The 25,308-nt window shown below is 50.1% G+C and overlaps 3 protein-coding genes across 37 annotated transcripts; 1 reads left to right on the forward strand and 2 right to left on the reverse strand.

Moving 5' to 3' along the window:
- Positions 1 to 275: 275 nt before the first annotated feature.
- Positions 276 to 3,742, forward strand: C9H8orf33 (chromosome 9 C8orf33 homolog). The gene is made up of 6 exons (XM_027973443.3): positions 276 to 308; positions 388 to 433; positions 531 to 673; positions 864 to 948; positions 1,092 to 1,238; positions 1,721 to 3,742. Exons 1-6 carry the CDS (start codon positions 303 to 305, stop codon positions 1,858 to 1,860), a joined length of 567 nt encoding a protein of 188 aa, XP_027829244.1. The 5' UTR covers positions 276 to 302; the 3' UTR covers positions 1,861 to 3,742.
- Positions 3,743 to 3,975: 233 nt separating this feature from the next.
- Positions 3,976 to 16,144, reverse strand: ZNF34 (zinc finger protein 34). 35 transcript variants are annotated; one of them, XM_060393619.1, is made up of 8 exons: positions 16,075 to 16,144; positions 15,371 to 15,483; positions 14,667 to 14,851; positions 11,685 to 11,737; positions 11,292 to 11,428; positions 10,855 to 10,981; positions 10,351 to 10,461; positions 3,976 to 8,445 (listed from the first exon to the last, which is right to left on the reverse strand). In XM_060393619.1, the coding sequence occupies exons 5-8, from the start codon at positions 11,322 to 11,324 to the stop codon at positions 7,082 to 7,084; spliced, it is 1,635 nt and encodes a 544-aa protein (XP_060249602.1). In that variant the 5' UTR covers positions 11,325 to 11,428; positions 11,685 to 11,737; positions 14,667 to 14,851; positions 15,371 to 15,483; positions 16,075 to 16,144; the 3' UTR covers positions 3,976 to 7,081. The 35 variants fall into 35 exon arrangements, with proteins under 35 accessions (XP_060249602.1, XP_060249589.1, XP_027829194.2 ...); XM_060393606.1 differs by having other exon boundaries at positions 11,292 to 11,520; XM_027973393.3 differs by lacking the exon at positions 14,667 to 14,851.
- Positions 16,145 to 18,509: 2,365 nt separating this feature from the next.
- RPL8 (ribosomal protein L8) lies at positions 18,510 to 21,122 on the reverse strand. Its single transcript, XM_004011587.6, has 6 exons — positions 21,068 to 21,122; positions 20,698 to 20,844; positions 20,474 to 20,615; positions 20,048 to 20,266; positions 18,925 to 19,040; positions 18,510 to 18,703 (listed from the first exon to the last, which is right to left on the reverse strand). Exons 2-6 carry the CDS (start codon positions 20,833 to 20,835, stop codon positions 18,545 to 18,547), a joined length of 774 nt encoding a protein of 257 aa, XP_004011636.1. The 5' UTR covers positions 20,836 to 20,844; positions 21,068 to 21,122; the 3' UTR covers positions 18,510 to 18,544.
- Between the last annotated feature and the right edge of the window lie 4,186 nt (positions 21,123 to 25,308).

Genomic DNA, 25,308 nt, shown 5'->3' on the forward strand with positions numbered 1-25,308 from the left:
CATCCAGAGCAGTGCCTGCAACCTCTCCAGTATCTTGCCTTAAGAATCCCAGGGACAGAGGAGCTGGCGAGCTACAGTCCATGGGGTCGCAAGAGTCGGACACGACTGAGCGACTAACCCGCCACCACCACCTGCAACCTAGTAGGTCCTGAGTGGGTCTCGTCCAGGCGGTACTCCAAGCGCCCGCGCCCCACCCACAGCGCGCACAGCCCCCGCCCCGCGGAACTCTGCGACGCAGACTTGTTTCCCTCGGAGCGTATTCGGCGTGGGACCCCAGCCCTCCTTGGTCCCAGCGGGAGCGCATGGCGGTAAGCGGTGTACAGGTGGGGAACGCCTTTGGGCGGTCGGCGGCTCCTCATGACCTTCGTCCTTTCCCCCTTTCCCCAGGCTCCAGGACATCCTGCTCGGGAGACAGCGGCAGCCCCAGGCCCAGGTACTGCCCGTGCACCCTGCAGCCCCTGGTTCCCCAGGCTGCTTCCTAAAGCCCCGAGTCCTTTCACTGTAAGGCCTCAGCCAGTCCGTCTGCTTAGGGCGCCCTACGTGCCGTGACTCTGCCTCGAGGACCAAGAAGCAAAAGAAGAAAATCCAGGATGGGTCGTCTGTTGCCAATGGAAGCGGGAAGACCCCAGAAAAACAGGCCTCCGAGGAAGCCCCCCTAAGCGCAGAGGCCCAGGCAAGGGCGGGCCTCAGTCGGGAAGGGTGAAGTCCCGGGCACGTACTGGGCGGGAGCCCGCCTGTGGGTGTAGTCCTGGATTTACAGCGGGAAGTGGGTGAGATGCGGCGTTTGGGGTTCCTATGGGATGAGGCTGGAGGCCCCAGCGCCCTGACGCCCGCTTACAGTCACTAACCACAATCCATCATAGGCTGAGCAGCTGGCTCGGGAACTGGCCTGGTGCGTGGAAAAGCTGGAGCTGGGACTGAAGATGCAGAGACCCACCCCTAAGCAGAGTGAGGGCCCATCTGTAGATGGGGGAGGGAAACGGTGACAGTCCTATGGCCTCAGGTGCTGCCAAGGGATGGAATTGTTGCCTTTGCGGTAGGACAGTTGGAAGTGAGGATAAAGGTTACTAGTCCTTTGTTTTCATTTGCAGAAGAACAAGCTCTTGGAGCAATCCGAACCTTGCGCAGCCAGAGAACCCCCCTGCCCCGGAAGAGGCAGCTGATGCGCTCTTTGTTTGGGGACTACAGGGCTCAGATAGAAGCCGAGTGGCGCGAGGCCCTGCAGGCTCTCAGGACTGGTGAGAAGCTGAGAACTGGTTGATGAAGAACTGCCTAGTTCAAGGGGGCAGAAGGAAAAGCCTGGGCAGTGAAAGGGGGAAGCCTCTAGCAGCGGGACTCCCACAGTAGGAGGGGAGTCAGGAAAGCCGCGGGGAGAAAGCCTGAGGCGCGGGTCACAGAACGCCGGCTTGGACTAGGGAGGCAAGGAGAGCAGCGTTAGTGAATCTCTGATTCTTAAGGGTGTGAGATGATAGTACTTACCTTATAATTTTGAGAAGCCAGTAAGTTAATTTTTACAATGAGTTTAGAGTTGTATGGGCAGTTAATGTTTGCTGCTGCTACTGCTGCTAAGTCACTTCAGTCGTGTCTGACTCTATGTGACCCCAGAGACGGCAGCCTACGAGGCTCCCTCATCCCTGCGATTCTCCAGGCAAGAACACTGGAGTGGGGTGCCACTGCTATTATTATTAAATTCTGATACTGTCCCTCTCTTCGCTTACAGCTGCCCACTCAGCCCAGGTGCAGCCTGTAGGTGAGGCTGCCAGAAAAAAGAGCCGAAGGGTCTGCAGACCTCGACCAGAAGGAAGGTCCAAGGGCACCTCGGATACTCGTGATGAAGAGTTTAGGTTTAATTTCTTTTAGCCTCTTCCCTAGAGTGGCCACCTCTGCAGTGGGGCAGGGTTTCTCTGGAGTGCAGCACTTTTCCAGGAATGCTGTGGGGGGCAGATGGGAGACCTGCATGTTGGGTGCTGACAAGCCCAGGACCCCATTTCTAGGTTTTCAGCTGAGATGTCCCTCCTGCCAGAATAGGGAGTTCCTTTAGATGGTTCTACAGTAGACTGAAGTGAGTGTTCACACTGTGTTGTAAAACAGCTGTCCCCAGCCTTTTTGACACCAGGGACAGATTTCATGAAAAACAGTTTTTCCCCAGAGAGGGTGGGAGATGAAACTCAGGTTGTAATGCAAGCAATGGGGAGTGGATATAAATACAGATGACTCTTTCCTTGTTCGCTGTCTTCATCTCCTGCTGTGTGGCCTGGTTCCTAACAGGCCATAGACCAGTACTGGCCCAGGGGTTAGGGACCCCTGTTATAAGACTCTCAACAGTCTCAGGAGCAGACTAAGTAGGTATTGTTAATAAGGGTTAGTGGGGAAGCTGTATAGTTGTACACTGGTGCTCACTTATGGAGGGATGTCCTCTCAAGTGGTATGGCGCTCCATACCATTGAGTCCCATTGCTGTAATAAAACTGTTTCTTATAAATGTGGATAAGCAAAAGCGTGTGCTAACTGTGCTGTTACGGGAAATGTAGACGAGGTGGTGTCAGGCGCTGCTGGGTCCAGGCTCTCACCCCAGGGCTTGGTCCTTTGTATCGCCTTCATTCCTGAGCAGGTGTCATCCTCAAGGAGCCAGTGTATCCCCCAGCAGCCCAGGCTTTGTTCTGAGGAGCAGGTAGCTTCTTGCCCTAAGAATCCTAGCCAAACACCAGCATTGAATCTCTGGGCAAGCTCTGATGTCAGCTGCTCCAGGTGATAGTCCCAGGACTTCTGCATTAAGTCGGGTTTTCACGGTGGCTTAATTATCTTGTGACTGTGATGCCATCTTTGGTAGTGTCTCCCAAACTTGCAGACTAGACAGAGACCCAGAGCCCATCTGCCTACTCAGCATCTCTGCTTTGGTGTCTCACAGATATTTCACACTTGACATGTTCACATCTGATTAGTCCCTAAATCTATCTGCTGCTTTCCAGTGAATTCCACTACTGCCCACCTAGTTGATTAGGCCCAAAATCTGTCATCTCTGCAAAAGGAGTTCCTGGATCCAGTTCCAAAGAGTGAGTGAGTGTGTCTGTGTGTGTGTGCGCACCTTGGCTTCCTCACACCAACAGCAATTCTTGGATGTCGGCAGCATGTCCAAAATTCAACTCAGTTATGATGCTATCTACCCAGACAGAGTCAGATTCCACAGGAAAGTGCTCAACCTCACAAGACCCAGTTCTGCTTCACGCACCAGTTGCAAGTCCAGGTTGTTACCTGTATTTCTGACCAACTGGCTACAAATCAATCAGCTTCCCGTGACCCAGTTCTTAGGTTCAGTTAACTTGCTACAGTGGGTCCCAGAACTCAGGAAAATTGTTTACTCACTGGATTACCAGCTTGTCAATAGGATGTGAATAACAAGCAGACGAGATACAGAGAGCCAGGGATGAGGAAAGGCATGGAACTCCATGCTCACCACCCAGAAGCTCTGCTGGCCTCTATGGAGGCTTCCTTCACAGACACCATCAGTTCAACCTCTAGCCTGTCCCTGCTCCCTAGAGGTAGAAGTTTTTAACCCTCTAATCACAGGCTTCATTCTCCTGCCAGCAAAGTGACATCTGACATCCCTCTACCAAATGAGGACACACTGAGGTGGCTGTACTTTAGGCCTGGGAAAGAACTGACCAGGAGCTAAATCAGACAGCACACTGGTCTTGGACTTCTCAGCCTCCAGAAATGTGAGAAATAAACTGGATTTTAAACCACCTGGTCTGTGATGTTTTGTTATGGCAGACTGAGCTAACACACCATTCTGTGGGTGGGGAAAAAAGGCTTTTCAAGAAACATTATAGGGAAAACTGTATATCCACACGCAAAAGATTATAAAGTTGGACACTTACCTGTCAAGTTATATAAAAAATTATTTCAAAACAGATCAAAGACCAAACCATAAGACCTAAAACTAGAAATCTCTTTGAAGAAAAGATAGGGGCACATCTTCATAATACTGGATTTAATAATGATTTCCTGAATATGACACCCTAAGCACAGGCAACAAGAGAAAAAACAGGGAAGTGTTTGTTTTTGTTTTGGCTGTGCTGGCTCTTCCCTGCTGTACGGGCTTTTTCTCTAGTTGCAGCGAGCCGCTGTGTGCAGGCGTCTCTCATTACTTCTCTTGTCGAACAGCAGGGGCTCTAGAGCGAGTGAGCTCCAGAGCACAAGCTCAGAGTTTGCACACAGGCTTGGTTGCTCCTGGGCATGTAGGCATCTTCCCGGATCAGGGATTGAACTCATGTCTCCTCCAGTGACACGCAGATTCTTTACAACTGAGCCACCAGAGATGCCCTAGATAAGTTGAACTTCATAAACATTAAAAACTTGTGAATGAAAGGACACTATCAACACAGTTGACAGAAAGCTCATAGAATGAGAAAATATTTGCAAGTATTATTAATCTGATAAAGATTACCCCTTTAATATGAATGGAAAGCTAGATTTCTAATTTAAAAATAGACATGCAACAAAGGTTTACTGTATAGCGTAGGGAACTATAGTCAACATCTTGTATAACCTCTGATGGAAAATTATTTCAAAAATAATATGTTTATGTGTATCACTGAATCACCATGCCGTATACCTGAAACAATGTAAGTCAACTATACTTCAATAAACTATATACTTTTTTTAAAAAGGGAAAATTAAAAAGACTACCCTTCAAAATACATAAAGAACTCCTGCACCTCAACGACAAAAAGAAACAGCCCAATTCAAAAATGGGCAAAGGGTCTAAACAGACACTTCTCCAAAGAAGACACAGAAATAAAGGGTCAATAAGTGCACGAAAAGGTGATCAATATCATTAGTCATCAGGGAAATGCAAACCAAAAGCAAATGAGATACCACTTCACACTCATCAGTATGACAATTATCAAAACAATGGAAAACAACAAGTATTGAGGAAGACATGGAGAAACTGGAACCTTCGTGAACTGACAGTGGGGATATAAAATGACACTGCCATTGTGGGAAAGTTTGGTCATTCTTCAAAAACTTAAAAGAATTACCATGTGATCCATCAACTTTATTCCTGGGATTATACCCCCAAAGTATTGGAAGGATGGAAAGTACAAGCACAGATTTGTACACCAATGTTCACAGCAGCATTATGCACAAAGTCAACAAGCAGAAACACCCATAACCCATCAGCAGATGATGATGGGTGAACAAAACATGGTGTCTGAAAACAACGGAGTACGCTTCAGCCGTGAAGAGACCTTACGTAAAGTGAAATGAGCCAGGACACAAAGGCAAATGTGTGACCTCACTTACACGAGGTACTTCAGAGTAAGCAAATTCTTAAGAGAGAGAATAAGGAAAAGGGGAAGAGTGCAGAGTTTCTGTCTGTAATAGAAAAGTTTTGGAAACAGATTTGCTGATGGTCATACAACACTGTGAATGTATCTAATACCACTGAGTTGTACACTTAAAAATGGTTAAAATGATACAAGCAACTCCTGCAGCTCAATTCCAGAAAAATAAACGACCCAATCAAAAAATGGGCCAAAGAACTAAACAGACATTTCTCCAGAGAAGACATACAGATGGGTAACAAACACATGAAAAGATGCTCAACATCACTCATTATCAGAGAATTGCAAATCAAAACCACAATGAGGTACCATTTCACGCCAGTCAGAATGGCTGCGATCCAAAAGTCTACAAGCAATAAATGCTGGAGAGGGTGTGGAGAAAAGGGAACCCTCTTACACTGTTGGTGGGAATGCAAACTAGTACAGCCACTATGGAGAACAGTGTGGAGATTCCTTAAAAAACTGGATATAGAACTGCCTTATGACCCAGCAATCCCCACTGCTGGGCATACACACCGAGGAAACCAGAACTGAAAGAGACACGTGTACCCCAATGTTCATCGCAGCGCTGTTTGTAACAGCCAGGACATGGAAGCAACCTAGATGTCCATCAGCAGATAAACGGATAAGAAAGCTGTGGTACATATACACAATGGAGTATTACTCAGCCATTAAAAAAGAATAATTTGAATCAGTTCTAATGAGGAGGATGAAACTGGAGCCAATTATACAGAGTGAAGTAAGCCAGAAAGAACAACACCAATACAGTATACTAACGCATATATATGGAATTTAGAAAAAGGGTAACGATAACCCTGTATGCAAGACCCCAGAAGAGACACAGATGTATAGAACAGACTTTTGGACTCTGGGAGAGGGAGAGGGTGTGATGATTTGGCAGAACGGCACTGAAACATGTATAATATCATATAAGAAAGGAATCGCCAGTCTAGGTTCGATGCAGGATACAGGATGCTTGGGGCTGGTCCACTGGGATGACCCAGAGAGATGGTATGGGGAGGGAGGTGGGAGGGGGGTTCAGGATTGGGAACACGTGTACACCCGTGGTGGATTCATGTTGATGTATGGCAAAACCAATACAGTATTGTAAAGTAAAATAAAGTTTAAAAAAAATGGTTAAAATGGTAAATGTAATGTTTTTACTGGAGAAGGAAATGGCAACCCACTCCAGTATTCTTGCCTGGAGAATCCTATAGACAGAGGAGCCTGACGGGCTACAACCCATGGGGTCACAAAGAATCGGACACGACTGAGTGGCTAACACACAATGTTATTACCACAATAAAAAAGGCAGTCTCAACTCTATTAAGTGACATAGGAAACTATGAACAACATGCTGTTTTAAAATTTACAAGGTGTAAAACCACATAAACACGTGGAACTCTCCAGTATGAGTTTTCCAGGACTGAGGAAACAGGAGCTGCACTCACAAGTTCCACAGTACTTCTCTTGTGGCTGCTATCTGAGTGTCTGGACACAACCTACGCTGATCGAATAGTAGTGAGTTCTCTTTCTAAGGGTAGGCCACAGGGCTTCTCCCTTTTGCTTACCTTTTTCCACTCAATTTCTCTAAAATGAATATGCACTGCTTTTAAGAAAAGAGGTTTTTTAAAATTAGAAGTGCCTGTTCACCTGTGACACCATGTGGACAGTAAGTAAAGAGAGGGTGGTCACGTGGGGGAAGCGCACCACAGACCTTGGGCCTCCCGACCGTCACAGGGAGAAGTCTTCCCGGAGGTGAATCCTCTGGTGCTGGGACATGTTGGAGCTGTGCCGGAAGGCCTTGCCACACTCGCCACACGTGTAAGGCTTCTCCCCAGTGTGGATCCTCCGGTGCTGCAGGAGGTACGTGCCCTGGCTGAAGGCCTTCTTGCAATCAGTACACTTATATGGCTTCTCTCCGTGGTGTGACCTCTGATGGTGGATGAGTCTGGAACTGTTGTGGAAAGCCTTCCCACACTCGCTGCACTTGTAGGGCTTCTCCCCCGTGTGGATCCTCTGGTGCTGGATGAGGTGGGTGCTCTGGCTGAAGACTTTGCCACAGTCATTACACTCATAGGGCTTCTCTCCCGTGTGGCTTCTCTGATGTTCAACAAGCTTGGTTTTTTGGATGAAGGCTTTCTCACATTCATTACATTTATAGGGTTTTTCCCCAGTGTGAATTCTCTGATGCTGGATCAGATTGGAGCTCTGGGTAAAGCCTTTGCCACACTCTTTGCACTCGTACGGCTTCTCTCCAGTATGGGTCCGACGGTGCCGGATGAGGATCGAGCCGTCGCTGAAGGCCTTCCCACAGTCACTGCACTTGTAGGGCTTCTCGCCCGTGTGGATCCTCTGGTGGTAAATGAGGGAGGAGTAGGCACTGAAGTGCTTCCCGCACTCGCTGCACTTGTAGGGCTTCTCCCCGGTGTGGATCCTCTGATGCTTCATGAGGTTGGGCCTCTGGTTGAATGTCTTCCCGCACTCATCGCAACGGTAGGGGATCTCTCCAGAGTGCATCCTCCGGTGACTGATGAGTTCACAGCTCTGGTGGAAGGCCTTCCCGCACTCTTCACACTTGTAGGGTTTCTCTTCACTGTGCAGTCGCTGGTGCTTGACAAGGTTAGCGCTGTACCTAAAGGCCTTCCCACAACAACCACAATAATGCAATCTTTTCCCAACAGGAATTTTCTGATCTTCTTTAACAACTAAATTCGCAGGGAAAATTTCCCCTGAATCGTGAACTATATTTGTTTTTTTGCACCTGTGTACACGTTTATGGTTATTAAGGTATGATCTCTGTTCAAAACTCTGTTCACATATATCACATTTGTGAGATCTTTGATCAGGGATAGGCCTTGACCCCGACCTGAGGTTTCCTCCAGACTCCAGGCCACACTCCTCGTTGACCAGTGTGACTAGCCTGGGGCCTCTCTGCTCCCCAGGCCTGTCCAGGCACCCCTCTGGCTCCCTGACACGCTCATGGGCTTCTCCTGGCTCAGGTCCCTGGAGAACACTCCCCATGAGTGGGTCCAGTCCTCTCCCAAACAGCATTTCACCTGAAGTGACCTCCTGGTTCTCAGTCCTGGTCCCATGAGCTGAAACAACAAACAGAACACCTCGAGGTCACCTGTTCTGACTCTGAAAGGAAGGTAAAAGATGCTGCCAACCACCTGTGGACTACCAGCTCCACCATCTCCAACGTCATGTAGACACGAGAGCCTGGCAGTCAGAGGCTAAAAGCCTTGCCCAGGGCTGCAATCATAGGGCAGTGCAAGTATCTGCCCAACTCTTTATACCCAAACTTTCCTGAACACAGAGCCTGCTGGGTGGGACTGCAGGAAACCCGTCCTCATCCCAAAAGGACGGAAGATGGAAGCTTCACAGCATCACCGAAACCAGAGCAAGGAGGGGCCCTAGAGGACACTAAGAATATCTGATGAAGAAGTGAAAGCTGAACAAGTCTACGGCTACCTGACAGCAGCTGATCCACCCCAACATCCACAGTGGGAAACTGGCTGCCTCCCCAGGAACAGAGAGAGCACAGCTTGTGCTAACTGAGGATTAGCGTGACAAGCACACAGGCCACATCCATTCTCAGGGCTCTCCCCAGGGACCTGAGAGACCACCCATGAGCCACCAGCACTTACACTCCAGACGCCACAGAGGATGCCCTCATCTGAGGCCTTGTCTCCACCCTTCCTTCCCCGACAAGACACACAGTGACTCCACGTGCAGGAACATGCTCATCAGAAACTTGTTCTCTGTGAGCCAAGACACACACACACACACACACACAACAGGCACAAGGTGGGGACAACCAAATGCCCTGCAGAAGTATAGTGGAAAATACTCTGCGGTATGTTCATGACGGAACAGCAAATGGTGATGAGACCAAACAAACTCCATAAAACACGGCAGCCCTGCCCTGCAGGAGTCAGAGAGAAGGCCCAGGGGAGCTATGGGAGATGACAGAGGAGGCCCTGTGGTCTCATAGGAAACTAGGAATGTTCCCTATTTTGATCTGGTGGGTAGACTGTACGAATTCACTGAGCTGTAAATAGGATTTGTCTCATTTCTGTAAGTATTTATATCTGAAGAAACAAATTTACAAAAGAGAAATTCAAGTCCTTTGAGCCAACAGTTCCTTCCAGGGACACTAGGAAGACACCTGCAGGACAACACCCTCAGGTCATCCGCAGGAGTGAGTCTGAAGAACACCCTTCCCAAGTACCTCCAGTGAGCACAGGGACACAGAAACAGAAATGCGTTCAGTGAAAAATCAGCAGCCCAGCAATGCACACAGATCACTGCATTCCTGCTAGGAAGTGATGTCTGTGTGTGGGCGTGTACTAGGCTCCACTGGAAAAGGGACAGCAGGCGCACACCAGCACACATCTGTATCTGGGTGCTGAAATCCAGGGTGATGTGCACCCCCTCCCTTTCCTGTAGAAGTCTATAACCATCCAGTAGGTTAACTTAGAGGAGGGTGATGAAGTGATGTTCTTCCCTGCGGCCCCGTCTGACCACCTGATGCTCCTTGGAAGGCAGGACTCTGGAGGGCAGAGCTTCACGGGGTCCCTCAGGGCATGCCCAAGTGTCCTCCCCTCTTATCCTCCATCAACACAGCCCCCTCTCACCCTTCTACAAGATTCAGTTCAAGAATTACCCCATAACTTAAACAACAAAGATACTGTACCACACGGGGGAAACAGCCATTATTTTGTAATAATTTTAAAAGGCATATAATCTTAAAAAAAAAAAGGCATATCATCTGTAAAAATACTGAATCACTAAATTGTACCCCTGAAACTAACAGATTGCTGTAAATCAACTATATTTCAATTAAAAGAAAGAGCACCCAGGTTTTGGCAGAGGCCGCTCCCAAGGCCGCTGTACTGACCATCTTCCTCCAAACCCATGAGTCAGTTTGGTACCACATTCTGTGGGCCTCCACACACGCTTGTTCAGCAGGTGAGTTGGGGTGGCAGCCCCCCACGCACCTGAGCCATCGACGCTTGGTTGCTCTGCCCCACGCATGTCCAGGACCCACAGCTCATCCCCTCGCTCCAAATGTACAATCACCTCCGGTTTGGGACCTGCAAGTCCAGCTCCTAGGAAGGAGACGGGGCCTGGGGTGGGTGCCACGGACACAGTGCGGGCTCACCCGGGACTGCCAAGGGAGAGGACATACATGTGCGGGGGTGACAGGTAGTCTGGATACTCCCTGGAGGGGTGGGCGTGGGCATGCAGTTGAAGATCTGAGCACAAGGGCTCTCTCCATCAGGAGGCGCATCTGCCTTGGGCCTGGGGAAGGGAGGCAGTCTCATCTGGGGCCTCCTAACCAAGCCCCACTGGGGGCCCTCTGCTGTGCAGACCAGGCCTGCCTGGGACCAGAGTCAGTAATACATCTCTGAACTCAGGGGATGAGGCCCCCAGCCCAGCCCCTGCCCAGCCCTCAGCCCCCAGGGCTATTCCTTGGGTTGCATCCCAGCGAGGGGCCTCACCCAGCGATACCAGGTTCCTGTAAGTCTCCAGCATCACTTCTCTGTAGAGGCCCTTCTGAGCAGGGCCCAGAAGGCCCCACTCCTCCTGCGAAAGGAACACGGCCACGTCCTCGAAGGTCACTTCAGCCTGTAACAACAGGAGCTGCTGAGGCCCAGGCGTGGCTCAGGCTGGGCCCTGGGCTAGAGAAGTAGCACAGAGGTGACTACAGGCCTAACCCCCCATGTGTGGCCTGGAGTAGTGGAGGGAGGCGTGGGCCCTGACCCTTTGGCTGCTGAGCCAACCCATTCAGGGAGGCTAGGCAACTCCAAGGTCACCCTTCCTCTGCTCAGCACCCCTCAGCATCCCACACCAGAGAAGCCTGACAGCTGCTAAGGCTGAGCAGACAGGGAAGCCCTGGGAAAAGACCTCCCGCCTCCCAGGGAGGATAGATGCTCACCTGAGGCAGGGCACACAGATGCAAAGCTGCCATCCCCTGGTACCCTGGGCTTCCTGGGATGGATGCAGGAGCCAGTCACTGCTTGGCCCCTCCCGCAGTTGGCCTCAGCACTAGGCCTCCCAGGCAGATTCTGCTCCCTGCAGACACGTGCAACATTTCAGATCATCTGCCCCTACCTCCTCCCAGGCACAGAGTTGTCTCGTTCAGGTGGAAAATGGAGAGTCATTCACTTTATATGAAAGAATAAAGATAACACATTAAGGGCTGAGAAGGAAAGGGAAGTTAAAAAAATTCAACAGAAGGCGAAGAGCAAAGACAAAGATTAGGAGCCAAAGACACAAAATGAGCAGAAGTCCAATGGATGGGTAACTGAAGCAAAAGGATTAAACTCACCTACTGGACGCAAAAAACTCCCCAAGAAGATACACAAAGTGCACCTATATAACCTAAAATACACAGAAAGGCCAAACATAAGGCAGACCAGAGAAACAGTAATTAAAATAAAGCTACAATAGCTATATTTACCTTCTCTATATTTTTAATGCTCTTTATTGGAGTAAAACTTTTATACAGGAAAGTCAACAAATCCTGACCACACTGGTCAAGGGGCTCAGCCCACAGAACCAGCCATCAGCCCTCCAGCAGCTGCGGGCTCTGCCTGCTTCCCGACCTCCCAAGGGAGAGCTGCCACCCTCCTCTCAGCAGCACAGACCAGGGCCCTGGGGACTCCATCAGACTAGCTATGCCTTCTGCATTCTGTGCTGGCTTCCTCCCTTTGGCACACTATTTGCAAACTGAATATGCATTACTGCATGTGGTTTAGCAATATTTATACCGATCAAAACAAAATTCAAACCAATAATCATTATTAGGAACACAAGCAGACACTGCATGTTAATAACAGGAAAAATCCATCAAAAAGCTGTAATTATAAACACATATGTCTACCAACAAATCCTCAAAGTATAGACAGTCAGAGCTAAGTGCAGTGCCGATAAGAAACATACAAACCCTCCCCTGCAATGAGAGATCTTAACACACTTTCCTCAGAAGAGAGTGGATCAAGCAGAGAATACCTACTTAGAGCACAGAGGATACATACACTTTTTTTTCAAAATGTACACTGAGTATTATAAGAAATACCACATACCAAGCAAAAAAAGAAAGTTTCAAAAAAATTCCAAAGACTGGCAAACATTCATATTGTGGTTCTACTATCTGATTAATTTTTTTAAAGTACCTCTTCAAGAAAAACATAAGAACAGAGACTGAAGGGAAAATGGAAATAAAGCTTACCTGAGGAAAAATGGGCATCCTTAACACATTTATTTTAACAAAGGGATTGAAAGAATAATCTAAGCATTAAACAAGAAACCAGACACAGAATAAGAAAGCAACTCAAGGAAAGAAGATGAAGAAAATAAACATGATTTAAAGAAACAGAAAATAATCTCAACCTTGGTTCTTTGAAAATGCTAATAACATCTGGCAAAGTCCAATGTGGGGAAGGGGAAGAGATGGAAAAGGACACAGTATTTTAAAGAACAAAAAGGGGAACACAATTTTACATATCACACATACAGCAGTGGTTTTCAGAGTGCAAGCCTAGCCCCTGGCAGTCCCAGCACTCTAGTCCGGTTGGTAGCAACCCTAAGGTAACACAACAGAAGCGTCTGCATTGGTCAGTGACAAGATGGGGATGCTGGATTCCTCACTCCGCTGCTGTAACAATGCACCAAAGACCCCAGTCAATGCATTAAGTCACAGAAAAAGAAGCAGATGCCATAGTTCAGTGGTTAGAGAGCACAGGTCCAATCTTGGGTCGGGGAACTGAGATCCTGAATGCTATCCCTTGACCAGAAAAGAAAAGAAACACAAGCCATAAAGATTGGAAGAGAATAGACAAAATCATCATTATTTGAGAATGATAAGACCACCTACATAAAAAATGCAAGAGTATTAGCCAAGTGTTGGGATGATAAAGTTCAACAGGACTGCCATATAGAAGGTCAACAGGCTAGTTAATATTACTCCTGTGTATAGTAATCAGCAACCAAAAAACAGCTTTTACAACACCTACAAAAACTACATGTTTATGAACAAAACTTTACTGAAGGACACTAAAAAAAAAAAAAAAAACAAACCCATGCAGAAGTAGACAGTGCTCATAAACAGGAGGACTCAATATAAAAATGTCAATTTTCCCCAAATGAATCTATTAATTCTATACAATCAAAATTGCAATAGGACTTTCCTGGTGATCCAGTCATTAGGAATCCACCTGCAGGAGACATGGGTTCAATCCCTAGCCTGGGAAGATCCCACATGCCAAGGGGCAACTGATCCCAAGTGTCACAACTACTGAGCCTGCTCAGTCTATACCCCAAGAGCTGCAATTACTGAGCCCACAAGCCCTAGAGCCCAGGCTCCACAAGGAGAAGCCACTGCAAGGAGAAGACTATACCCCGCAACTAGAGAAAGTCCAAGCAGCAAGGAAGACCCAGAGCAGCCAAAAAAAAAAAAACAGAACATATCATGACATCTGAGCACAATGACTAACGATCATGAGTCATGACCTAAGATTAACCAAGGAAATGCCAAAGAAGAACTCAGGCAGAGCCATGCCCTACCAGATAGCAAGTCTTATCATGGGGCTGTGGTCATAAAAGTGAAATACAGCTGTCCCTAACTGTCCATAGGGAACTGATTCCAGGATCATCCTCAACTGGGTATCAAAATCCAAAAATGCTCAACTCTCCTATATAAGCTCCATGCATATACTACGACACACTTGCAATGTTAACGGCAATGCACCATTCAATAAATGGGACCGGCACAACTGATTTTCCACAGGCAAGTAAAATTAGATCCTGCCTTCCACGGCACACAAAAATGTATCTCAGGTTGAAGGCCTGTTTCTTAAAAATGTTTATGGCTGGTATAAGAAAATAATACGGAAAACACACTACCCACACAGAAAAAATTGCTGAATTTTACTCTATCAAAAAACACTTCTGTATGAGACACCACAAAATTAAAAGCAAATGGCATGATGAGAGAAGATATTTTCAAACATACTTAATAAAAGTTATGGGCGTCCCAGGTGGCTCTGCAGTAAAGAACCTGCCTGTCAGTGCAGGATATAGCAGGTTTGATCCAGGTCAGGAATATCCCCTGGAGAAGGACATGGCTACCCACTCCAGTATTCTTGCCTGGTAAATCCCATGGACAGAGAAGCCTCATGGGCTACAGTCTACCAGGTCGCAAAGAGGTGGAAACGACTAAGCAACTTAACAGCAGCAACAATAAAAGATATACATAGGATATATTTAAAAATACAAAAAGAAACAAACAAACAAAAATCAGTATTTAAACCAGAATTCCCTGGTGGTCCAGTGGTTAGGACTCTGTGTTTTCACTGCCGAGGGCCTGGGTTCAATTCTGCCCACATTCGCTGCCCAACTGAGGCCAAGCACCGCAACTACCGAGCACTCGCTTCAGCTAAAAAGAAGCCGGCTGGTCTCAAGGGAGATCATGCACGCCACAACGAAGACTCGATGCTGCCAAAAATAATAATTATTTAAAAATAAAAAATAAGGCCATTCAACACATACAAAGTAAGCACAGGATGAAACCTAGTAAATCAGATAAAGAAATCAAACTGTCCAATAAACATCTGAAGATTTTCAGTGTAATGAAAAGTTAGGAAAACAGAAACTAGAACAAGACTTCTCATCACCACAGATAAGGGAAAATATATAAAATGCTTCACAATATCTACTGCTGGGCTTCCCCCCATGGCTCAGTGGAAAAGAATTTGCCTGCAATGCAGGAGACTCGGGAGACACGGGTTTGACCCCTGGGTGGGGAAGATCCCCTGGAGAAGGAAATGGCAACCCACTCTAGTATTCTTGCCTGGAAAATCCCATGGACAGAAGAGTCTGGTGGGTTATAGTTCATAGGGTCACAAAGAGTCGGGACACGACTGGGAGACTGAACACACGAAGGCCTGAGAAACAGGGACTCCCAGAGTCCTGCAGACTGTCTGCTAGTCACTCTGAAAACCCACCTGGCCCTACCTGGCAGAGCTGAAACTCTTCGAAGCCCTGGGACAGGAAACCAAATTGAAGGTACGTGCCCTTTAGAAATTCTTGCTAATGCACCAAAGACTCACAAGGATGTTCCTGCATATCTGTGTACAAGCAAAAAGTATTTTTTTAAAACGACATATTAAAAACAGAAACCTATGGGGCAAATAAAAAGGTTCCAAACCTTGATTAAATTCTCTGAGAAGAGAAACAGAGATCTGGCTGCGGGCATAAAGGTCTCAGACCGTCGGAAGCAGAAACAGGGGCGGAGGGAGAAACGTGCGGGGGGCGGGGCCCGCAGGGGAATGGGGAGGGGCTGCTGCGGGAAGGTGACGGGAGCTTGCGCGCGGGCCAGCTGGAGGCCCCCGAGTCAGGAGGCGGAGGTGAAGGGCCACGGCAGGGCGAGGCCGGCGCGCGCAGCGCTTGGTTACCGGCAGCATCTCACTCCGCGGAAGCAGCCCCTTGGGGCGATTAAGGGAAGTCCGGTGGAGAGACCAGGACGGGCTTGGGGCCGGTGACGGAGGCTCCACCGCAGTAGAGGGGCCCGGCGAGTCACGACCCCAGCCGGGAGGAACCCGCGGGACTCGAGGCCTTCGGGAGGGACCCTCGGCGGGAGATTTGGAGTCGAGGGAACGTCCCCACCCCGCGTCCCGGGCGCCCCGCGGCCGCCCTCGTCCCCAACCGCCCACCCTCACCTCAGTGCCGCCCAACAGCGGCTGACGGACCAGGCCCCGCCTGCTCCCTAGGCCCTGAAGACCTAAACCTGATCGGAAGTGACGATCCTTCCTCCGAGATACTGGCAGGGGGCGCCTTCCGGTCGCTCTGGGAACAGGACTCCGCGTCTCGGTGGTCGGCTGTCGGCTTTTAAGTCGCTTCAGTCGTGTCCGACTGTGTGCGACCCCAGAGACGGCAGCCCACAAGGCTCCCCCGTCCCTGGGATTCTCCAGACAAGAACACTGGAGTGGGTTGCCGTTTCCCTCTCCAGTGCATGAAAGTGAAAGTGAAGTCGCTCAGTCGTGTCCGACTCTCGGAGACCCCATGGACTGCAGCCTACCAGGCTCCTCCGTCCATGGGACTTTCCAGGCAAGAGTACTGGAGTGGGGTGCCATCGCCTTCTAGAGGAACATAAAAGCTAAGCCTTGGCTCCAAAGGCTGCCGCTAGTTGGCAGTCTGGACTCACGGCCCTAAGGCTAGGCGGAGGCTTTTGGTGCTCAAGATTCCAAAAATTCTTTGCAGTGACACTCTCCCTAGACGGCCACTCAAGGCACTACAACTAAGATCAGGAAGGCCCTTTTCTTTACAGCTAAAGGCAGAATGTGAAGAACTAAAGGGCCTCCTGATGAAAGTGGAAAAGTTGGCTTAAAGCTCAACATTCAGAAAACTTAGATCATGGCATCCGGTCCCATCACTTCCTGGCAAATAGATGGGGAAACAGTGGCTATTTTTCTGGGCTCCAAAATCACTGCAGATTGATTGCAGCCATGAAATTAAAGATCAGTCCTGGGTGTTCACTGGAAGGACTGATGTTGAAGCTCAAACTCCAGTACTTTGGCCACCTGATGCAAAGAGCTGACTCATCTGAAAAGACCCTGATGCTGGAAAAGTTGAGGGCAGGAGAAGGGGATGACAGAGGATGAGATGGTTGGATGGCATCACTGACTCAATGGACATGGGTTTGAGTGGACTCTGGGAGTTGGTGATGGACAGGGAGGCCTGGTGTGCTGTGGTTCATGGGGTCGCAAAGAGTCAGTCAGACACAACTGAGTGACTGAACTGAAAGGCAGAAAAGTACATCCTTCCTCAGGACCATGTGATCACTCAGAAAATGAAAATGCTTCCCTGGTGGCTCAAACAGTAAAGAATCTGCCTGCAAAGCGGGTTTCATCCCTGGGTTGGGAAGATCCCCTGGAGAAGGGAATGGCAACCCACTCCCATATTCTTACCTGGAAAATCCCATGGACAGAGGAGCCCGGGGGGCTACAGTCCATGGGGTCGCAAAGATTCACCATGAATGAGCGACCAACACACACACTGGTCAGAGTAGCCCTTGTTTTAAACCTCTGCCCCCAGCATCAATGCCTGTAAATGGGGCCTTAATGCTCTTGGAACAAACCCTCCCTATTGGCCAGCCCCCTGGACAAAGCCCCAGGCTTTACCCAGTAAAGCAATTTATGTCCTGGCAAACATGTCCAGTGCCCTTTTCTCCAAGCAGCAGCTTACAGTCCTCTCATGACAGTGGTCTCAGCAACAAAGGGTCACTGTCTAGGTGTGGGTGGCTGAGGGCAGGTGGGGTCCCAGATAGGCAAGACCAAAACTGAAGTTCACACTAGCAACAGGCATGGACCATGAGAACATGGAGCCACCTGGAACCAGTGACATCCTGTCACTGAGGGACCCTGCCGCACAGCATCCCAAGACAGCCAAGGTGACCAGCTGCTGTGCACCACTAAGGAAGGTGGCTGCCAGTGCCCTCCATCCAGGCTACAGAGGGGCATCCTTCCTCAGCCAGCCACCCACCACCCACCCTTCCCTTACCATTACCTTACCGCTGTCAGCTTACCATTCACTCCTGTGGTCAGTTACCCACAGTGGCTTGAAGCTCTTGCTTTCACATCAGCTCACTAGCAGATCCACCAGGGGCAGGGCACTCTAGCTGGCCTGTGGAAGCACATGGTCCTGTTATGGGGCCCCAATCCACATTGGTGCCCAAGCCAGCATGGCCCTATCAGCTTTGACCAGTCTATCATTTAAGTTCCAGACAAGGTGCAGGTGAGCTATCGCCAAAAAGGAAGCCCATCTGTGGAGCAGTCAGTCTGGTCCTTCCACTGCAAGACAGAACACCCTGGCCCTCAGCCTGTGGCACCAGGGGCACCACTCACACCCAATAGCACCCAGAACCTCAAGACAAGTTGAAGGTAATGAACGGGAGACATGGAGGTTACATTCCTTGCAAGTGGGATTCTCTGCTGTATGTGTTGGGGGCGCGGGGGCAGGTGTGATTTACAAGAGGCAAGGTGTGAAGCAACCCAGCAGCCTCACCCCCCCGAGACCCTCCACTGTTCCCTGGTGCACAGGGCACTCCTCGGAGAGGGGACCCTTCCCTCTGAAACCACAGAAACACACAGCTCGGTTGTGAAAAGAAACAAGCTTTATTGAGCCGCAGCCCTAGTTCTCCTTCTCCTGCACAGTCTTGGTTCCCCGGAGACGCCCAGTCCGGCGGGCAGCAATGAGACCCACTTTCCGGCCAGCAGGGGCATCTCTGCGGATAGTAGAGGGTTTGCCGATGTGCTGGTGGTTGCCACCTCCGAAGGGATGCTCGACAGGCTGCACAAAGAAGGAGGTGATGGTGAGCTGGGGCTGACCCTGATCTACCTCAGGAGGGCTTGGGAACTGGCACAATCAACCAGCCTGCGCTTACAAACCTACCTCACACCACAGATCTCCCACCATAAAGAGGAGACTCTCTGGGAAGAAACTTGTCCACCCAGTCTTACAGGCCTTATACACTGAATACTGACCCCACTGTCCACTTCTGGGCTACTTACGTTCATGGCCACACCCCGCACCCGTGGCCAGCAGTTCCTCTTTGCCTTATACTTGTGGTAGGCACGGCCAGCCTTCAGAATGGGCTTGTCAATGCGGCCACCTCCAGCCACCACACCTGTTGGAGACCAGGAGACTCAGGGAGATGTATCACCCACCCCACCCAGCACTGGGGGACACTCCCATCAGGCAGAGCATCCCCTGGTGTGTCCTTGCCAGTGCCCCACCACGTGTCCTTCAGGATCACATGATCCCAAGAGCCTCAAAAATGCCTGGAAACCATCACCAAGCAGTAAATCCTGCTACAGCCTGTCAGTCAGGGCTTCCCCAGTGGCTCAGACAGTAAAAAATCTGTCTGCAATGCAGGATACCCGAGTTCAATTCCTGGGTTGGGAAGAAGCCCTGGAAAAGGGAATGGCAACCCACTCCACTATTCTTGCCTGGAGAATTCCATGGACAGAGCAGCCTGGCAAGCTACAGTCCATGGGATCGCAAAGAGTCAGACACAGCTAAGCAACTAACACAGCCTGTTGGCTGACAGTTTCTTCAGCTGCAGGGTAGCTAAACCAGGGCTTTACTCACATCGTCTATAATGCCCACCTTGAGCCATGGCTTTTTACAAGTCCTCCCCTTTGCAGGGTCTGACACTAGGCTCCTCCCCACCCCAAAGAGGACAGCTGACCTGGCCCACCACTTCTCTGCCATTGTTTTGCTTATTCTGTGAGGACACCCTCAAGAGCCTCCCCCAGGCAGGACTGGATTTGCCACACAGATTCAAAGATGTTGTCTAACAGCCAACAAACTTGAGTACATGCATTTCAACATACTGTGTGGCTTTAACCAGGTGGCCCACAAAAGCAAAGATCACCTAAACCTAGGTTATCCCAGAGTGCAGCTAAGCCTGCCTTTAGAGTCCAGCATGTTGAACCCACTCTCATTCAACACCCAACCAGGAGTTAAACCGCAAGTACTTGCACTCACTTAACAAGTATCCCGAATTAGACCACATATTGTGCTCAAGCTTAAAAAGCCCCCTGAGTGAAGCAGGCAGCTGGGTTCCTGGCCAGTCTAGCTGCTGGCTGTCCACAGGAGACTCATAGCATACAACCGCTGCCTTCCACTCACCGACCACAGCTCTGTTGGCAGAGGAGATGACCTTTTTGGAGCCCGAAGGCAGCTTCACTCGTGTCTTCTTTGTCTCAGGGTTGTGGGAGATGACTGTGGCATAGTTTCCAGAGGCTCTTGCCAGCTTGCCTCGATCACCAGGCTTCTCCTCCAGACAACACACGATGGTGCCCTCAGGCATGGTGCCCACAGGGAGCACGTTGCCGATGTTGAGCTGGGCTGCAAGATAAAGGTTATGTCCTCACCACTGCTTGCCAAAACCAAGGCCAGTCTCCTCCTACAGGTCTCCGGGAACTCACCGGGACGCCTGGCCAAGGAGGTGTCCCCAAGTGAAGACTGCAGCCTCAACGTTCCTCCCTCGACCCAACTTGCCAGGCACCGCAAGTCCCTCCCCATCAAGACCTTTCACCTCCGCGCGGAGCTCACCCTTTTTGCCGCAGTACACAAACTGGCCGGTGTGGATACCCTCAGCAGCGATGAACAGCTCTGTTCGCTTCTTAAAACGATACGGATCCCGGAAAACCACTTTGGCAAGGGGCGCTCCGCGGCCCGGGTCGTGGATGATGTCCTGCGGGTCGAGGCAGCGTGAGCGGCTTGCGGGGCCCGCTGGGCGCCCCGCGCCCCCACCCGTCCCGGCCCACTCCCCGAACCTTCACGATGCCCTTGATATATCCGTGTCGCTCGGCGAAATCCACGGCGCGCAGGCGCGCGGCGCCTTTTCTGTGCTTCACATGTGCGCGGAACACGGAGCCGGCGCCCTTTCTCTGCCCACGGATCACGCGGCCCATGGCGGCGGTCTGAAGGCAGCTCACGGTCAGCGGCCGTCCGGCCCTGGCATCCCCACCACCGGGCTTCAGGAACCCCACTCCCTCGGCTCCTCCCTCCCGCCCTCAGGATCCTCCGCGTCCCCAGCCCCAGCCGTGCGCCCCGGCGCTTTTTCCATAGTCAGCTAGGGTCCCTAGCGGAGCCTAGGACAACGGGGGGCGCCGGATGGCACCGGATGGCACCAACACGTCCTACCTGCTGCAGAGCGCGGCCGAAAGAGGAGACACGGCCCTAGAGAGCCGCCTTATCTTCCGGGGTGGGGCCGAGAGCCCTCAACCTTCCGGTCAAGGGGCGCCGCCGCAATGCACGCCGGGACTTGTAGTTCTATGGCGGTCGCCCGTAGCCCCTCCCGCGCTCCAGGCCCTCTGCGCAAGCGCACTGAGTTAGACGGGCCGGCGCTGCACTTCAGACCCGCGGGTTTAACGGCGAGGCTGCTTTCTAGCAGAGGGCCTGCAGATTAGGTGGGCAAGGTTACCAGGCAGGGAGTCTCCAGCAGGATACATCTTTCTTTCGGAGAGGGGTCTCCTGGAGAAGTGGAAGGAGTCCTTCCAGAGAAGGTCCCTGGAGTTAGCAGAAGAGGAGGTGGAATCCCTGAATGATAACAGAATAGGCACAGACGGGGAGAGTTTAGTGATCAAGACCCTGGGTGTGCAGGTTAGGCCTGAAGGGGGAGAGCCGGCGAGGTAGGGAGAGAGGGAGGGCAGGGGTATCACGGAGCAGAGGGGCTTGCGCTCGGGACTCCCGAGTGGTGTTTTTGCTCCAGTGTGGCCTCGCAGGGGTGGATGCCAGGGAGACATCGGAAGATGACAGGAGCGGGAAGGAAGTAGCCATGTGGCCACGTTCTGAAGCCACGAGGGAACAGCGGGGACTGTGCATGAGGCCCAGAAGAGGCAACCGGCTGGGCTTGTCAAGGAGAGCCCACCAGGGGACAGCACTTCCCACAGCAGGGCCAGAGCTGAGGGGCACCTGGATCTCCTTGGGGCAGGTTGAGGGGTTTTGGGGTCAGCTCCTCAAAGGCCTCGAGGACCAGAAGGTCAGAGGGATGGAGGTGGGGACAGTGCTTGGACTTGTGTGCTGTGGGGTCCTTGGGATGGAGTATGGGGGAGGGGCGGAGCGGGACACACGGCCCTCCACTCTCCCTTTGACCCCAAATTGGCTTCCCAAGCTGTGGATGCAGCCAGAATAAGGCTGACCAAGCCCACTCCAGGCTTGTGTCCAGGCTCTCACCGCAGTCTGGGTACGACAGGGGTAGCAGTGCAAGCCCAGGAGCAAGGGCGTGTCTGGTGGCTGTGAGCCCCAACTGGGGGCCATGGGCCCAGAGAAGCCTGAGACCTGCTGTTCCAGGGGTGGTGCTCATGTGGACTCCTCCCTAAGGCCTACCTTGAGGCACATGTGTAGATTCAAGGAAGGGCAGCTGATGGTGGGGCTTGGAAGGTGCACACCCCTGCTTCATGCTTGGTGCATCTATGCAGAGATGGTAGTACTGGCTGGCAAACCTCCCACAGTCAGATCTGTGCCTCAGCTCCCCTCACTGGTCCGAATATCGGCTTCCACATGAGGCAACTGAGCCTGACATACAGCCAGGTCTCTGCAGATGCGGGTCATTCAGGGTGGTGAGGACAGCATCCCTGGGCATGGGGTTCTCAGATCTTCAGGAGGGGCCCAACTGCTTCTGTCCCCGGATGAAGCAATCCCCACACAGTGCCTTTGCTCACACTGGTCAGCCGGGGTGCCCTCTAATACCACTGAGGTCCATTTCCTTTAAAAGTTGTTCTTTTCTTCTCACACCTACACACATGAATAATTTGGAATAAATTCAAGTAACCATGCCCCTCTACTGTCTTTTTCAGCTATGCTCCCCACACTAGCGTCTCTGGCAAACAGAACCCTATACTCCTGCTGTCTTTCATGGGAACAATAATACTACCGATCATAAGATCATTGTGAGGGTTAGATGAGTGAGCATGCACGAAGAATATAAAGTAAGCCTACAAAAATCACCAGGCTGTAGAAGTTAGAGGGGCCAAGCTCAGGCACAGACAGGAGAGGTGGCCTGAGAGAGTGACCAGGGGGAGCACAGGGAGCCTTCAAGGTCCTGGGCAGGATCAGCTTGTTGACAAGGGTTGCGCTGCATGCTGAAGGTGTTTTTATCTCCTTTTTGCGTATTCTACTTCTAAAAAAAAATTTTTTTTTAAAGTGTGCATGGGGGACTTCCCTGATCCAGTGAATAGGACTCTACACATCCACTGCAGGGGGCAGGGTTCAATCCCTGGTCTCGGAACTAGGAGTTCACATGACACAACTAAAGAGCCCACATGCCTCAAGGAAGATGGAAGAGCCTGCATGCCACAACTAAGACCCAGTGCAGCCAAATACATAATAAATATTAGAAGAAAAATTTAAAAACATTCTCTGACTCACCTACAGCGACGAATGCTGGCCTGAGGTGCAGACAGGCCGTTGCCTCTGAGCTGTCAGGCAGTGGGCCCTCTGGCTTCAGAGCTCCTGCAACCCCACAGCAGAGAACCCCCCCTGCCGCAACACACACACACACACCACTCAGTGATCATCTGGTCCCACACTGCAGGTCAGGCCAGCTGCTGTGATTTTATCTGCATTTGGGGGCGTCTTGGGGGCCTCTTGAACATTAGGGGTTGTGTATGGGGCCTTCTTAACTTACTTGTCCCTTTCCATGGACAAATAGCTCTTCTGTTCACCATTTCCCATGTTCTGCCCACGTGCTCTGTGTTTTATACCTGGAAACTGTCTCATCCACTTTCCTAATTTGTTGTTCTACAGAAAAACTGAATATTCTGGAGTTGTCCAGCAAACACACACAATAGAGCCTTTATACTTTCACTTTGAGTTAATTGCTGCTCATTAACATAAGCATAATGGGGATTTTCTTCTGATTTTGAAAAAATATTAATGACTTCCCTGATGATCCAATGGCTAAGACTGTCTGCACCCAATGCAGGGGCCTGCGTTCGATCCCAGGTCAGGGAACTAGATTCCACATACTGCAACTAAGACCTGACCGAGCCAAATATATATATATAAATATATTAAAGTGAAAGTGAAGTTTCTCAGTTGTGTCCGACTCTTAGCAACCCCATGGACTGCAGCCCACCAGGCTCCTCCGTCCATGGGATTTTCCAGGCAAGAATACTGGAGTGGGGTGCCACTGACTATTAGCAAATCTCTGAAGTACTTGCAAAATGTGGTCTTCTCACTAATAAGCTAAGAATGTACTTAAAGAGGTATGCTTTTTCCAAACAAAGTGCATTTTTAGCCCTGACTTTTTTTTTTTCCAACTTTTAAAAGCATGGTAAAACACACATAATATTTGCCATCTTAGTCATTTATAAGTAATGCAGTTTAGCGGTATTGGGTTTCCCTTGTGGCTCAGCTGGTAAAGAATCCACCTGTAATGCGGGCGACCTGGGTTCAATCCCTGGGATGGAAAGATCCCCTGGAGAAGGGAAAGGCTACCCATACCAGTATTCTGACCTGGAGAACTCCATGGACTATACAGTCCATGGGGTTACAAAGAGTTGGACATGACTGCGTGACTTTCACTTTCACTTTTGGTGGTATTAGGGTTAGGGTTAGGAGATGGGCCCCTGGGCTGGACACCTGGTGTTTGTCAACAGGAGTAAAATTCAAGCTTTGTTCTCACCCTGACACTTCAAGGACAAAGCTAGTGGCAAAAACTGAGCTCTGTTAAAGCAATGAGATGACCACTCCTGAGGTTAAGGAAGACTTCTCTGTCTGCACTTGCACAGGAAGGCTTCATGGGGGTCGAAAAGCAAGGGAGCCCCACCCCATTACAAGTGTGGACATGCACCTACAGGCCTCTGCCTTGGGATTCATCTTAGAAAAAAGTTGTGCATACATATTGGGGAGGGTCCAAGGACCAGTCAGATGTGAAGAAAGAAACAAAACAATTGGCCAAATGTAAACAAAGACCCCAAACACCAGGAGAGATAAGAAAGCCTTCCTAAGTGATCAATGCAAAAAAACAGAGGAAAACAATAGAATCGGAAAGATTAGAGATCTCATCAAGTAAATTAGAGATACAAAGGGAACATTTCATGCAAAGACGGACACAATAAAGGATAGAAATGGTATGGACCTAACAGAAGCAGAACATATTAAAAGAGGTGGCAAGAATACATAGAACTATACAAAAAAAAAGATCTTCATGACCCAGATAACCATGATGGAGTGATCACTCACCTGAAGGCAGACATCCTGGAGTGCAAAGTTAAGTGGGCCTTAGGAAGCATCACTATGAACAAAGCTAGTAGAAGTGATGGAATTCCAGTTGAGCTATTTCAAATCCTAAAAGATGATGCTTTTGAATATGCTATCTAGTTTGGTCATAACTTTCCTTCCAAGGAGTAAGTGTCTTTTAATTTCATGGCTGCAATCAC

This window comes from Ovis aries, chromosome 9 (genome assembly GCF_016772045.2).
Source record: "Ovis aries strain OAR_USU_Benz2616 breed Rambouillet chromosome 9, ARS-UI_Ramb_v3.0, whole genome shotgun sequence".
Lineage (NCBI taxonomy): Eukaryota > Metazoa > Chordata > Mammalia > Artiodactyla > Bovidae > Ovis > Ovis aries.

Excerpts from the sequence above, each read along its gene's own strand:
- ZNF34 (XM_042253885.2), bottom strand. The coding sequence starts at position 11,324 with ATGGCAGCTTTGCATCTGTGTGCCCTGCCTCAG. Across the intron at positions 10,982-11,291 it reads ATCTGTGTGCCCTGCCTCAG|GCTGAAGTGACCTTCGAGGA; the intron begins GTGAGCATCTAT and ends CTGTTGTTACAG. Across the intron at positions 8,446-10,350 it reads ACCAAGCGTCGATGGCTCAG|CTCATGGGACCAGGACTGAG; the intron begins GTGCGTGGGGGG and ends TTGTTGTTTCAG.
- C9H8orf33 (XM_027973443.3), top strand. Across the intron at positions 434-530 it reads AGCGGCAGCCCCAGGCCCAG|GGCGCCCTACGTGCCGTGAC; the intron begins GTACTGCCCGTG and ends CCGTCTGCTTAG. Across the intron at positions 949-1,091 it reads GAGACCCACCCCTAAGCAGA|AAGAACAAGCTCTTGGAGCA; the intron begins GTGAGGGCCCAT and ends TTTCATTTGCAG.
- RPL8 (XM_004011587.6), bottom strand. The coding sequence starts at position 20,835 with ATGGGCCGCGTGATCCGTGGGCAGAGAAAGGGCGCCGGCTCCGTGTTC. Across the intron at positions 20,616-20,697 it reads ATATCAAGGGCATCGTGAAG|GACATCATCCACGACCCGGG; the intron begins GTTCGGGGAGTG and ends CTCGACCCGCAG. Across the intron at positions 19,041-20,047 it reads TGCCAACAGAGCTGTGGTCG|GTGTGGTGGCTGGAGGTGGC; the intron begins GTGAGTGGAAGG and ends GGTCTCCAACAG.